At 40.4% G+C, this 15,628-nt stretch overlaps 1 protein-coding gene across 2 annotated transcripts in view; it reads left to right on the forward strand.

Moving 5' to 3' along the window:
• The first annotated feature begins 222 nt into the window (after positions 1–222).
• Positions 223–15,628, forward strand: part of LOC122539310 (folliculin-interacting protein 2-like) — a 119,170-nt gene continuing 103,764 nt past the window's right edge. For both annotated transcript variants that reach the window (XM_043674008.2, XM_043674009.2), the window contains exon 1: positions 223–382. In XM_043674008.2, coding sequence (XP_043529943.2) covers positions 294–382 — 89 coding nt within the window. In that variant the 5' untranslated portion in view covers positions 223–293. The remainder of the gene's footprint in view (positions 383–15,628) is intronic.

Raw genomic sequence — 15,628 nt, forward strand, 5'->3', positions numbered from 1 at the left:
AGCCACGTGGGAAAGGCGTGCAGGAGCCGAGTGGGGGGGGGTACGTGGGCCGTTCGGTTTTGATCCAATTAAAGCACGCCCGTTTGTCTGCTTTCGTCCAATCAGCAAACGTGCTTTCCAGATCGAATCCAATCGGAAAGTTGGGGGCTGTTGGGCACTGTCCAATGAAAGTGTGCGATGCGGTTGGAAACCTAGCGCCAGTCACATGACGGTAAGGGACTAGATGGAATTGTTTAACTTTTATGTACAATGCTGCCGAATGATTTTATTTTGTACCAGTAAAATGGTACAAAATGGCTCCGACTCTGCTGGAAAAGCTGTTTAATAAAAGGACAAATGTGGCGTCGCCTTCGAAAAGTCCCAAGGAGGGTCCAGGGTTTAGGTAATGTCGAGTGAAATGTTTGGTATGGTGTAAGGGGATCTGCAGTAGGGCATTTGGGGACATAGCGGGAGAGGGAGGCACAGGGATCCGGGGTCTTATTAATATTTGATGTCAGACAGGGGAGGCGTTCCAAAACGTGTGCCTTTGTGAAATTCTCTTGCCAGCAATAAATGCTGGCTTATTGTTCTTGTAGTTAACCTCAGTTGCTATAGGGTGGTTTATATTTACAAGTGTTTGCTATTATCAATTTCTGTATGCCAAAACGATATGTACTTTTCAACTAGTATTTGATGTTTATGTGAAAATAAATTAATTTAAAACAATTCCTCTGATTTCATGATGGATATGTTCAGAAATTACCATTAACTTCCTGTACCATTTCTGTAGGTTTGTACTGATAAGTAGTTTTGTACTTCGTATTATAATTATGGTTTGGATTGAAATATTAGTGACTGGTGGCTTCCTCTGGAGAAATAGTTCGTACTGCTTCACCATACAGTAATAGACATCAGTTTGCAATTAGGATGGAAAATGCTTGTTGATCCTTAACTTAAAAAACTTGAATGCCTTCCTTATCATAGTAGGAAGTATTTGCTTATGTGACTGTGTTATGAAATACAAAGTAAACTTACAATAAGTAGGGTTGAAAGAATTATTGCCCTTGCACTGGCTTTAAAAGCTTTACTCTGCAGAACATGTTTCTTTGAACTACAAATTTAAGGTCACTGAAAGCTCATCTGTACTTGTAAGTAGCCTTCAATTTTCTGTTTGATAGTGTATGCGGTATGTATATGTGATTTTCAATAATGCATGAAAAGTGGAAGTACAGACCTGGTTCATTGTAGTCACAAGGTTTTGTTGCTTGAGTTGAGGGAATATGCAGGGATGAGTTGAAAATCTCAGATGATTTTTTAAAGAAACCAATTTGAGAATTTCAGAATTGGACCTATTCATGCACCTGGCCTGAGAATAATATAGAGTCAAACAAAAATGCTTATTTGAGATTCTTGTATTCAAGTTTTCAAAAATACTTCAAAAGATAATTGCATTTGTGTGGGGGCTTGTTAGTGAGTTACATTATTGCAATTCAGTTTCTCATCTGCATTCTACCCATTAGTGCATCATTTGAAAACAGGTATCCACATGTACACTGACAACAAGTAGTTCTCTCCATGTCTTCAATCTTTTAAATTGTCAGGGCAGCTTGTCAACCTCCAGTACTAGATAAGCAGAAACTTGCTTGAATTCAGTATTGAGAAAACTGTAACCATCTTCAAGATTCATCCTTAAACAGTACTTTTGTTATTGGCAACTGATCCCATCCTTTGTGGAAATGATGCAGCCTTAAATAGACTGTCCACAACGCCTTTTATTTATTATTACTTCCAGCTTTGATTATTCTAAATACACTCCTGGCCAGTTTCTGACTCTGTCTTCTATAAGCTTGAGCACATCCAAAACTCTTCTGCCATATGCTTATTGCCACAAATCACCCTCAATTATTATTCTTGAGCTCACTGACTTACACTGGCATTTGTTCAAAATCTGACTTGATTTTAAAATGCTCACTCTTGTTTGCAGATCTCTCCCTGATCTTGTCTTTCCCTATCTCTATAATCTCCAGTCTCTCAGTTCTCTGCGCTCCTCAATGTTGGGCTCCTTGAGCATCCCTAATTCTAATCACGCCACTGTTGTGGTGGCTAAACTTTCAGCTATCTGAACATACAAGGTAGAATTTGCTTCATAAAACTCTTTGCCATTTTTTTGCGTAAAATGTCCTTTAAAATTTGCAACTTTGACCAAGCTGTTGAGCATCTGCTGTAATGTTATCTTGTGTAGCTTGGTGTTATACGTTTTATAAATGCCCCCCACCCATTGAGTGTTGCAACATTTTATGTTAACAATGCTATATAAGTATTGGTTTGTTGCATTTGTAGTCAAACTCGAACCTATAAGACAGCTATCCTGTAACACATTGGTTTCCATTATGAGCTTATGCCAAATTTTCTGTGGAAGTGCCATGAGTATCTGAAAATTTACATGTATTGTTATTGCTGCCCTTTTCCCAGTCTTCCTATTTCAGGTGTATGTCCAAGAGTCTTGAACACTAATGCCTTTAATTGAGGTCGTGTTTTTTTTTAGCTGCTCATGTAAAATGCTTCCTTGGTCAGTACATATATAAATGATGAGTGAGATAAACCTAAGGATTGAACTTTGAGGACTCTTGGATTCATTTCTAATCTGGCAACATTCCATTTGCTGTATAAGGGAAGAGCACACTGTGCCTTACTCATGCTTCAGGACACATGTTGATAGAGTAATGTCACACGAAATGGTTCAAAATTATATAACGCATGGGTCTGGAATTTCTCACAATATTATCAAACAATACTGAAGTAAAACTTTTAACAGCAGTATGGAAGCAGCTTCCATTAAATCTCCATTGCAGTTTGTAAGATAGCTGAGCTTGGGTCTTAAGTTCAACTGGCATTTATACTGGGATTGGACTAGGAAAGAGACAAACTCCGGTTGAGCAAAACAGCTGTTAGAAAATTACCTTCTCACACCACTCAATCACTTGGCCAGGAACAGTAGGTAGCTGTAATGGCAGTTTCTGTGGAATATTTATAGGTTGAATCATATTCCTGATTCAGTATTGGATATGGGTTTCTTTTAAACTTAAAAAAAATTACATCACAGGTGAGGTGCTGGGAGACTGACAGACGTGGTGCCACTGTTTAAGAAGGGTGGTAAGGACGAGCCAGGGAACTACAGACCAGGTGAGCCTGACGTCGGTGGTGGGCAAGTTGTTGGAGGGAATCCTGAGGGACAGGATGTACATGTATTTTGAAAGGCAAGGACTGATTAAGGATAGTCAACATGGCTTTGTGTGTGGGAAATCATGTCTCTCAAACTTGATTGAGTTTTTTTGAAGAAATAACAAAAAGGACTGATGAGTGCAGAGCAGTAGATGTGATCTATATGGACTTCAGTAAGGCGTTCGACAAGGTTCCCCATGGGAGACTGATTAGCAAGGTTAGATCTCTCAAAATAAAGGGAGAACTTGCCATTTGGATATAGAACTGGCTCAAAGGTAGAAGACAGGCCTCCAGTCTGAAAAACAACTCTCCACCACCACCCTGTGACCAGTGGAGTGCCACAAGGATCGGTGCTGGGTCCTCTACTTTTTGTCATTTACATAAATGATTTGGACACGAGCATAAGAGGTACAGTTAGTAAGTTTGCAGATGACACCAAAATTGGAGGTGTGGTGGACAGCGAAGAGGGTTACCTCAGATTATAACAGGATCTGGACCAGATGGGCTAATGGGCTGAGAAGTGGCAGAAGGAGTTTAATTTGGATAAATGCGAGGTACTGCATTTTGGGAAAGTAAATCCTAGCAGGACTTATACACTTAATGGTAAGGTCCTAGAGAGTGTTGCTGAACAAAGGGACCTTGGAGTGCAGATTCATAGCTCCTTGAAAGTGGAGTCGCAGGTAGGTAGGACAGTGCTTTCCTTTATTGGTCAGAGTATTGAGTACAGGAGTTGGGAGGTCATGTTGCGGCTGTACAGGACATTGGTTAGGCCACTGTTGGAATATTGCATGCATTTCTGGTCTCCTTCCTATCAGAAAGATGTTGTGAAACTTGAAAGGGTTCAGAAAACATTTACAAGGATGTTGCCAGGGTTGGAGGATTTGAGCTACGGGGAGAGGCTGAACAGGCTGGGGCTGTTTTCCCTGGAGCGTCGGAGGCTGAGGGTGACCTTATAGAGGTTTACAAAATCATGAGGGGCATGGATAGGATAAATAGACAAAGTCTTTTCCCTGGGGTGGGGGAGTCCAGAACTAGAGGGCATAGGTTTAGGGTGAGAGGGGAAAGATACAAAAGAGACCTAAAGGGCAACATTTTCACACAGGAGGGTGGTATGTGTATGGAATGAACTGCCAGAGGGAGTAGTGGAGGCTGGTACAATTGCAACATTTAAAAGGCATTTGGATGGGTTAATGATTAGGAAGGGGTTTGGAGTGATATGGACCGGGTGCTGGCAGGTGGGACTAGATTGGGTTGGGATATCTGGTCGGCATAGATGGGTTCGACCAAAGGGTCTGTTTCCATGCTGTACATCTGACTCTGGTTTTGTCAGAATTTATAAAAATTTTGCATTATAAGCCTTTTATTTGTGACTTCTTGACAGCAAGCAAGCAAACTGAATTGGAACCTAACAGAATTTCTTAAACCTACTAAACCAAAGTAGCGCAGGGAAATTATCAAACATGTACTGAGATACAGTGTAAAGCATTCTAATGCATGCTAACCAGACACATCATACCTTCTAAAAGTACATCAGGGTAATAGAACAGAATGCAGAATGAAATGTTAAAGCTGCAGAGAAAGATGAGCTCCAGTATATGAGGTCCATTTAGAAGTATGATAACAGTGGGGAAGAAGCTGTTGTGAAATCTGTTGATCCATGTTCTCAAATTCCAGTATCTTCTGTCCAATGGAAGAGTATAATCAGAGTGAGAGGGGCCTTTATGTTGGCTGCTTTACTAAGGGAGTGGGAAATGTAGAGAGTCAATGAAAGACTAGCATTTGTGATGGCTGCGTTCACAATTCTGTGTACTTTCTTGTCGTTGCCATCCAAGCTGTGATACATCTGGATAGGATGCTTTCTGTGATGCATCTATAAAAATTGGTAAGAGTCATTGTGGACATGCTGTAATTTTTGTTAGCCTTCTGAGGAAGTACAGGTGTTTGGTGTGCTTTCTGGACTGTAGCAGCGATTTGGATGGGCCAGGATAGATTGCTGGATATATTTACTCGTAGAGAAATGAAGCTCTTGACCACTTCCATCTCAGCACCATTGATACAATGTCCTCCAATCTGTTTCCTGAAGTTGATGACCAGCTCCTTTCCTTTGCTGACATTTGTTGTCTTTTCACCATGCTATTAAGCTGTCCATATCCTTTTTTACTCTGTCTTGACACTATTTGAGATCCAACCCACTACGGTAGTTTCATTAACAAATTTGCAAATGGAGTTCGAGGTGAATTTGGCCACACAGTTGTGGATGTATAAGTAGTGTACTGAGGGCTGCATATGCAGCCTTGCAGGCACTGATGTTCAGGATTTTTGTGGAGGAGATGTTGTCACATATCTTAGCAGATCGCAGTCTGCTGACTCGGGGAGTTGAGGATCCAATTGCAAAGAGGGTAACGGAGTCCTAAGTTGCTTGTCCATGACCCAACAATTGCTTACTCATTGTAGGTCAGGAATTTGGTGAAATAAATACTGATGTCTTAAAGAGTCCTCGTTAGAAATGGTGGTGGCAGCAGCCTTAAAAAGCTTAAAGGTCGACAAATCTCTGGGACTTGATCAAGTGGACTCCAAGGCTTTGTGAGAAGTCAAGGAAGAAATTACAGGGCCTCGAGCAGAGAGATTTGCGTCATCTACAGCTGCAAGTGAGGTGCCAAAAGACTGTAGGATAGCTAATGTGCCTTTAGTTTAAAAAAAGGGCCACGAGAAGAAGCCTGGGAACGATATAGAGGAATGTTGATTTATCTGAAGGAGATCTCAAGGACCTGATAGAAACATTGCATCAAAGAAGTGTTTCCAGCAGTGATTGTATCTTTTGTTTAGTGATTTTAAATAGGGACTGTGTTCAAATGACTGTGTGTGTCTCTGTTTTCACCCCTGCCCCCCCCTCCCCCGAGGTTTACACAGGGGTGTACCCTAAACCCCACCCCCTTTCCCCAGATAATCTCTCCAACATTGTCTTTTTCAGGGCAAACGTGGAACTTGTCAAAACATTGCAGTTCAAAGTGGTGTGTATGTATGCTATTTGGAATCTTGCCTCACAAAGGCAGCAGCAGTTTTGTTGGTGTCCGGTCCAGCGGCCCCAGAGGTGGGGGGGGGGGGCTCGCGCACTGAGTGAAGCTGCAGTCTCCTGAATGCGGAGCAGACTTTTTAAAAACTCCAAGCCCCAGAGGAAAAACATTTAATTGATTATCTGAACGAAATAGTGCTCGCCCATCAAGTTCGGATAATCGAGGTTCCTTGTAGACCCCTGAGTCTAAAGTCAGTGGTGGGCAAGTTATTGGAGGGAATTCTGAGACAGAATTTATATGCATTTGGAGAGGCAAGGTCCGATTAGGGATAAGCAGCATGCAGTTGTGTGTGCAAAATCATGTCTGTCAAACTTGATTGAGTTTTTTGAAGAGGTGACCAATAAGATATATATGTACTGCTCTGCCTTCATCGATTATACACTTTAGCAAGGCTTTTGACAAGGTTTTGTGTGGCAAACTGGTTAGTAAAGTTAGAATTCCTGAAGAAGGGCTTATGACGGAAATGTCGATTCTCCTGCTCCTTTGATGCTGCCTGACCTGCTGCGCTTTTCCAGCAACACATTTTTAAGCTCTGATCTCCAGCATCTGCAGTCCTCACTTTCTCCTAGTAAAGTTAGATCACATGGGATTCAGGGTCAGCGTGGCAATTGCGTATCCAATTTGCTTGACGGTAGGAGATAGAGGGGTGATGGCTAAGGGTTGTTTATCAGACTGGAGGCTTGTGAGCCGCAGTGTTCTGCAGGGATTGGTGCTGGATCCATTGTTGTTCATCATTTATTCAAATGATTTGGATGAGAATGTAGGAAGCATGGTTTGGGAGTGATACGAAAATTGATGGTATAGTGGCCAGTGAAGAAGGTTATCTCCAAGTGCAAAAGAATTTTGATCAGTTGGGCCAACAGGCCAAAGTGGCCAATGGAGTTTAATTTAGATAAATGTGAGGTCTGACACTTTGGTAAGACTACCAAGGACCGGCCTTGCACAGTTAATGGTCGGGCCCTGGGAGTGTTGTTGAACATAGACCTAGAGTTCAACTGCATAATTTCTTTTGAAAGTTGCATCGTAGGTGGTTAAGAAGGCATTTGGCATGCTTGCCTTTGTTGCTCAGACCATTGAGTGTAAGAGTTGAACATAATGTTGTGGTTGTACAGTTTCCTAGTTAGGCCACTTTGGAGTATCTTGTATGGTTCTGATCACCCTGCTATATTGTTAAATTGGAGATAGTGCAGAAAATGTAAAGGATGTTACCAGGACTGTGGGGTTTGAGTTATAAGGAGAGGCTTGAAATACTGGAGCATAGAAGGTGAGGGGTGACATTTGGAGGCTTGTAAAATCATGAGGGGCGTGATTTTATAAGGTGAAATAGCAAAAGTCTTTTCCCTAGGGTAGGGAGTTCAAAACTAAAGACTATATATTTTTAAGGTAAGGAGGGAAATATTTAAAAGGGACCTTTTCACGCATAGGATGATTCAAAAGTCAAATGAACTGCTGGAAGAAGTGATAGATGCAGGTACAGTTTCAACTTCCTAAAAGACATTAGGACAAGTATATAAATAGGAAAGATTTTAGAGTGTTCTGAGTCAAAGGGGAAATGGGGCTAGTTTAGATGGGAAATCTGGTCAGCATGGGCAAGTTGGACCAAAAGATCTTTGTGACTTTGACTAAATTAGTTTCTGCATCACTTGTTAGTGACTGCTTCAGAATTATTTAATTGACTTAAGGGTTTTGAGACAAACTGGTGATTGCATAGAGGCTATTTCTGATCTTTCTGTGCAAAATCATAGCCAGTCTAACATGTATTGTTTGGGTAACACATTTTGCTTTTTTCCATTAATGGAAAGCAGCCTTTGACAGGACACTTTGATTTAATTTGGCTTCTGAGGTGCATGGTCATGAAGTGGGAGAAAGTGAGGTCTGCAGACGCTGGAGATCAAAGCTGAAACTTTATTGCTGGAACAGCACAGCAGGTCAGGCAGCATCTAGGGAACAGGAGATTCGACGTTTCGGGCACATGCCCTTCTTCAGGTCATGAAGTGGTCATTCTGATAATTTTCATGCTTCACATGCTCCAACTGAACTTTAAGAATCATTTAACTTTACAGACCAATTTATTGCACCACCAGGCTGCTGTATTTTTGTCTGAAATATGAATTTATGGTTGTGTGTGCATTGCAGAAGCTTCTTAAGCAATCGCTTGTCCTATACATTATGAAACTAAATCAAGTGTGTGTGTCATGTTCAAAGCTTGCAATCATGCAGTGGTCGTCTTATAAGATGAAAACAATAAAACATTTTTGAAAATCATTTTAATTCTATAAAATAAAATACTATTTGATTTGCCAGACCTAGTAAATTACTAGTTCTGATCATGCAAGTAATTCAGTCAGTTCCCATGGAAACTAGTATTAACTCTTTTTAGATGAAACAAGCTGGTGCCATGAAGCTTATTATGGAAGCACATCATATTTATTAAGTATAAATTAGCTAATGAACTGAAGCTTGTTATTTTTGGCAATAAATATTTTAATTGTATTTCTGCAACCACAAATTAAAAATTCCTTGGTGATGAAAACGTCTGAAAACCAACCTTCCAGCTCAGCAAGCAAACTTGCATCCAGAACCTCAACCTGAACTACAAATCTTCTCAACTTGCTAAAAATCCCATAAATCCTACTTTCACATAGATGCAAATAGTTCAACCAGTAAGGTGGTTGTGCACAGTTTACTAGCCTTTTCTGTACGGCAGATCACAAATTGAATGCCAGTGCTGAAAAGTTTCAGATTTCCAAATGTTATTTCTTTTTTGCAGCCATAACTAAGTGGCTGTCTGATTATTTTCCTGCTTTGGATTAAAAAAAAACCTTTTTGAACCAAAACAAGCTTGTTTGTCATTCTTGGCTCATAAAAGGAATGAAGGATGTCCATTAAAGTAGAGAAAGGCATTTGGTTTGGCATGAATTTTCCAATGCTGTGTTAGAGTGCGCTGAGGTACTGGTAATGTTGCAGATCCTGAGATTGGGAGCCACCTGTTTCAAATGATCAGTGGAGAGGCTGCTTCATGCTGTGCAAGACAGGTCTCCAGGCATTCTGTAATAGTTTAAATTTAGCATTCCTTATAAGAAATTCCTATATAGTGCTTTACATTATCTGAGAAATAATCTCTAAATGTATTTCTCAGACTCTGAAGTACGTTCAGTATCTCCAACTGGTACAGTAAACTTGCAGAAAGTGTGAATTCCAAATATTTTCTTTAACAAATGATCGGTTTTCCTATGGTGTTAGGTAAGGGGGGTATATTGGCAAAGAGTGTGGTTCCCTAAATAGCAGATGAATCCAAGGGGTACTTGAGTAATTTACTTAATAGGAATTATTTTCATACTTTTGAATGAGAATTTTTTTTAATATTCTGACCTTTTTTTTTACATAGTCTAGGTGTTCTCAGACTTTGGGCCTTCATAACATTTGAGTTCTAGGTGGGAGTGAGGCTGAGCAGCAAAAACACATCCTTTTTGTGGGAGCAGGACAAGATGCAGTTATGATTGAAGGAGCAGCAAATTTGGGAGAAAGGAAACCTGTGATTGGAAAAACCGCATGAGTGAGCACTGATATCTGGAGCTAGAGCATCATAAATAACACTTGTTACTGAGCTTACAGTGACCATTATTTTGTCCCTTTTTGGAGTATGTTTGGGGGCAGGTGGGAAGCCAGATATCAGGAAGATTATGACTCTAGAATAGCAATTACAATGCTGCATTCGCTATGGCATAAGATGTGTATTATATAAAGAAAAAGAAAATACAAAACATAAGAGCAAAGACCCAGAAAAAAAATTGAAATGGGATTTTTTTTTGAGGTAGTTGAATTTTAGGAAATTAAACTGTAACCCTGAGAATGACCAAAGCGACCAGCAGATGCAGCTCAGTAGGTGATCAGGTATATTTTCACATAAGGTGGTAAATGTTTCAAATGGACTTTCTGTGGAGATGATGATAATGATCAATAACATCGAAGCTTTTTAAGAGGAAATTGGGTAAGTCAGTACTTGGTCATCTTTATTGCACTAAAATGCCAGTTTTAATTTCTCTATAGCCTCCCTGCTTTTTGTTTTTGTCACCTTTCTCTGACTGTATAACCCTCTAAGATATATGATCCAAATGAAACCTTTTGCATATTCCTGATTTTAATTAACACCTCTATTCACTCAGCCTTCTCCTGTTGAGATTCTAAATGTTGGAGTTCTGTCTCTGTCTTGCCATCTCTTTTCACTGAGGCACTGCTTAAAACTCACCTTTTGTCCAAGATTTCAGCCTGATTCTGCTATCTCTTTTTGTGACTCTTTCATTTTTGTTTGCTCCTGTGAAGTACCTTGAAACATTGTACTGCATTAAAAGTGATGTATAAGTACAAGTTGTTGAGATCGTTTGAGAGACGTAAGCATGGTGGGTGGCACTGTGGTTAGCACTGCTGCCTCACAGCGCCAGAGACCCGGGTTCAATTCCCGCCTCAGGCGACTGACTGTGTGGAGTTTGCACTTTCTCCCCGTGTCTGCGTGGGTTTCCTCCAGGTGCTCTGGTTTCCTCCCACAGTCCAAAGATATGCAGGTCAGGTGAATTGGCCATGCTAAATTGCCCGTAGTGTTAGGTAAGGGGTACATTTTGGGGTATGGGTGGGTTGCGCTTCGGCGGGGCGGTGTGGACTTGTTGGGCCGAAGGGCCTGTTTCCACACTGTAATGTAATCTAATCTAATCATGACGTGCATTTTGTTCCTGAAGTATGAACTGAACTGGTCTCTTCAGGTTTTGTACTATTAGATTAGCAGTCAAGGAACTTCATCTTTTTGGCTGCATTCTCCGAGGATACTTTTGAAATGTTCAGAGCAAGACAGTTTTAATTTTGTTTTTTCTTTCCATCCTCCCTTCCATTTCTGTTAACCTGCAGGATCAGACTTGGCTTGGGTGTAGAAGAAGGTTTGAGTGAGAAAATGTTTTCATTTTAAATGACTTTTCCCAGTAGCTGTGAAGTGCAAGTATGCAATGAGAGTAAGGTGTTTCCAAAGCTAGACATAATTACAAAATGAGCATAGACTTTTTAAACCTTCTCTTTTTAAAAAAAAAACTAAACTTTTTAGTGACTTTCCATATTTTGCTGAGCCTCCCAACAATGTTAAGTTATTGGATTTAGGTGAGACAATTTGCATTGCCATTAATTGCTAGGTAACTCAGCATTCATATAGAGGTAGTTCTCCTATAATGTGATTCCAATGCAACGCTATTTTAGGAAAAATCCCATTTTAGAAACGGTGCTTAGTATTGGTGATGTAATCATGTTACAGCCAACACATATTTTAAAAGTTTCCACTTTAGAAAGTGTCCCCAATTTGTCAATCATGTTATAACAGAACCTGTATTTCATTGAAGCTGGAAACGTTTGAACGTGCTCAGATTCCTGTGAAAGAATAGAATTAGACTTGTCACTAAATAACTAATAAAAATGGACTCTGGTTATTATAACCACTTTTTGCACACTGTAAACAGTTGGGAAGATATGGGCTGGTGCTTTTAATAGGGTTCTGGATCAGCGGTGCTGGAAGAGCACAGCAGTTCAGAAGCATGTTTTTAACACCACAGTGTATGTTAGATCACAGCTGCTGAACAACCTCTCTGGCTCTGAGAAATTAATTTTACAATTGTGCTGCTTGACCCTCAAAATTACTGTTGTAGAAATTCTGAAACCTTATTAGTTTGCTTTCCTTCATTAGTCCGAGCATTGAGTATAGAAGTTGGGAGGTCATATTGTCGCTGTACAGAACATTGATTAGGCCATTTTTGGAATATTATATACAGTTCTGGTCTCCCTCCTATCATAAGGATGTTGTGAAACTTGAAAGGGTTCGTAAAAGATTTGCAAGGATGTTGCCAGGATTGGAGGGTTTGAACTATAGGGAGAGGCTGAATAGGCTGGGGCTGTTTTCCCTGGTGCTTTGGAGGCTGAGAGGTGAACTAAGAGGTTTATAAAATCACAAGGAGCATGGATAGGATAAAAACAAATTATTTTCCCTGAGTTGGGGGAGTCCAGAACTAGAGGGCATAGGTTTAGGGTTAGAGAGGAAAGTTTTTTAATAAGGGACCTGAGGAGCAACGTTTTTCACACAGGATGATGCATGTATGGAATGAGCTGCCAAACAAAGTGGTGGAGGCTGGTACAATTACAACGTTTTAAAGGGCACTTGGATGGGTGCATGAATAGGAAGGGTGCATGAATAGGAAGGGTTTTGAGGAATATGGGACTAGATTAATTTGGGATAATTGGTCGGTATGGAGAAGTTGGATCTTTCCATGCTTTACATTTCTATGATTATTTCCTGTTTTTCTTTCTCCCTTTAAAAGTTGAGAACTGCAGGGCTGCAATTAGTTTATTATACAACTCTGGAGTAGGGGAAAAACATGCCCACGTTAAACTATCCATATGGAATTCATATTTTTAAAACTAATGTTGGGAAAGGAAATAGAATATTAATACTACTGAAATCTATACATTCAAGTACCTGTTTTGTAGCCACTTAAATTTTTCATGCTCCTTCCAGTCTGGAAACCTTTTAATATTCCAAGTTCTATTCATAGAAACTCTAAGGTTATTACTGCGTACTAGTAACAATTGACTTGTAATCTACTTTTCAAATGTCGTTTTAGTTTTTAATGAACACAGTGCTAAGTTAAAAGCCAATATAATTCTAATGATTGGCTTGAACAGATGACTGGTAAAGTTTTATAATCATGATACAAGAAACTTATTTTTGGAAGTGGGGAGGTGACTGTTGACATTTTTTTGTATTTGTGCAATTGATGCATTCGACAAGATCCCTAGTTCATATAAATAAATCTGGAGATCTGAACCAAAGGCAAATTGCTGGAGAAATTCAGCAGGTCTAGCAGCATTTTCAAGAGTCCCTGGATTCTAAATGTTAACTCTGCTTTCTTCCCACAGATGCTGCCAGACTTGCTGTGTTTCTCCAGCAATTTGTTTTTATTTCGGGTCCCAAGTTTGATCCCTGATCTCTGTTCCGTTAATAGTACTTGGGTTGCTATCTCTCCTGAATTAACTTCATACAGGATTGTCTGTCCCCTACTTTCAACAGCAGGAAATGAGATATTGGAGTAAATATCTTCAGGAGATTTAACTAATTGACTTCTCAGAAAAGCATTGGACATCTGAATTGGGAATTCAGTTCCATTGAGAAATGTTGCTGTGTGGAGGCAAGTGACAATTATTTTTGTGATTTCCCTGTAAACTATGGCAGTTAGCTAACCTTGCCCTGTTGCATTTATCCAATATGTATAGGCTTGTGTTTTTGGACTGGAAAGACTGTGGCTAGTGAATTTCCTGTTTCTAAACTAGGATCAGTGCTGCAGTTATGCAGTTCCTACTGCTGAGGTTTAGAAACTTCGTAAATGGAGATGTAAGCATGTTGTTATCAATGCTACCTGGCTGCATGTTGGGCAAACCTGTTAAGCGGACCAATGACTAGGAATGCTTCAGATTCTTATACAAGAGAAACTGTTGTTGTGACTCCCAGGTGAAATGTCTTGGAACTTTTGAAGTTATTACATTAGCTAAGTTTGTTGTGGTTCTGTTTGCCGAGCTGGGAATTTGTCTTGCAAACGTTTCGTCCCCTGTCTAGGTGACATCCTCAGTGCTTGGGAGCCTCCTGTGAAGCGCTTCTGTGATGTTTCCTCCTGCATTTATAGTGGCCTGTCTCTGCCGCTTCCGGTTGTCAGTTCCAGCTGTCCGCTGTAGTGGCCGGTATATTGGGTCCAGGTCGATGTGTTTGTTGATGGAGTTTGTGGATGAGTGCCATGCTTCTAGGAATTCCCTGGCTGTTCTTTGTTTCGCTTGCCCTATAATGGTAGTGTTGTCCCGTCGAATTCATGTTGCTTATCATCTGCGTGTGTGGTTACTAAGGATAGCTGGTCGTGTCGTTTCGTGGCTAGTTGGTGTTCATGGATACGGATCGTTAGCTGTCTTCCTGTTTGTCCTATGTAGTGTTTTGTGCAGTCCTTGCATGGGATTTTGTACACTGCATTGGTTTTGCTCATGTTGGGTACCGGGTCCTTCGTTCTGGTGAGTTGTTGTCTGAGAGTGGCTGTTGGTTTGTGTGCTGTTACTCATAACAGCACACAAACCAACAGCCAATCTCTGACAACAACTCACCAGAACGAAGGACTCGATACCCAACATGAGCAAAACAAATGTAGTGTACAAAATCCCATGCAAGGACTGCACAAAACACTATATAGGACAAACAGGGAGACAGCTAACGATCCGTATCCATGAACACCAACTAGCCACGAAACGACACGACCAGCTATCCTTAGTAACCACACACGCAGATGATAAGCAACATGAATTCGACGGGACAACACTACCATTATAGGGCAAGCGAAACAAAGAACAGCCAGGGAATTCCTAGAAGCATGGCACTCATCCACAAACTCCATCAACAAACACATCGACCTGGACCCAATATACCGGCCACTACAGCGGACAGCTGGAACTGACAACCGGAAGCGGCAGGGACAGGCCACTATAAATGCCGGAGGAAACATCACAGAAGCGCTTCACAGGAGGCTCCCAAGCACTGAGGATGTCACCTAGACAGGGGACGAAACGTTTGCAAGACAAATTCCCAGCTCGGCGAACAGAACCACAACAACGAGCACCCGAGCTACAAATCTTCAACCAAACTTTGATTGATTAGCTAAGTTTTTTTAGCTCAAGCATAAGCAGGGGAGATTTGCGGACTTCCTTCATCTCCTCCCCTACAACTAAGATTTAATATTATCGGTCCCTTGAGTTGATTTTGATTTAGACAATGGCTTTGACAGAAACCTGAATCCTTTCCCATCAGCATTTTTTTTTGTAGATAGTACATGAAGTTTCATTTCATGGTATTAGAATTCTCTGAATAATTGCTTTACTGAGGGTATGTCAAGATTAGCAAGATGTACAAAGTCAGAGAAGATGAATGTTGAAATACTTCCCTCAATTTGTAAACTGAAAATAAACCAAACAATTATTGCAGTATGGTAGAATAAGAAAAATGACAAAACCTGAATTCAGATTTAATTGTTCAAGTTTGCTGCTATTTGAAAACTAAGTCACCATTCTTAAGTTGTTTATTTAACTGTGAAAAATACCTCCTCATTTTATGATGTGAAAGGTGCTTTAAGATCCTTTCTGAGAAGTGCTAACAGAATTCACTTCTCTTCAACAAAACAATACACTTACTGGTCATATTGCCCTCTTGAGAGCCAAATATGGCTCAATTGATAAAACCCTAGCCTCTAGTTAAGGATCTTTTGGTTCAACTACTAAACTAGAGTTTGAGTACACAA

The sequence above is a fragment of the Chiloscyllium plagiosum genome, unplaced genomic scaffold, assembly GCF_037043375.1.
Source record: "Chiloscyllium plagiosum isolate Xiang-an unplaced genomic scaffold, Cpla_swu_hap1 HiC_scaffold_36, whole genome shotgun sequence".
NCBI classification, from domain to species: Eukaryota; Metazoa; Chordata; class Chondrichthyes; order Orectolobiformes; family Hemiscylliidae; genus Chiloscyllium; species Chiloscyllium plagiosum.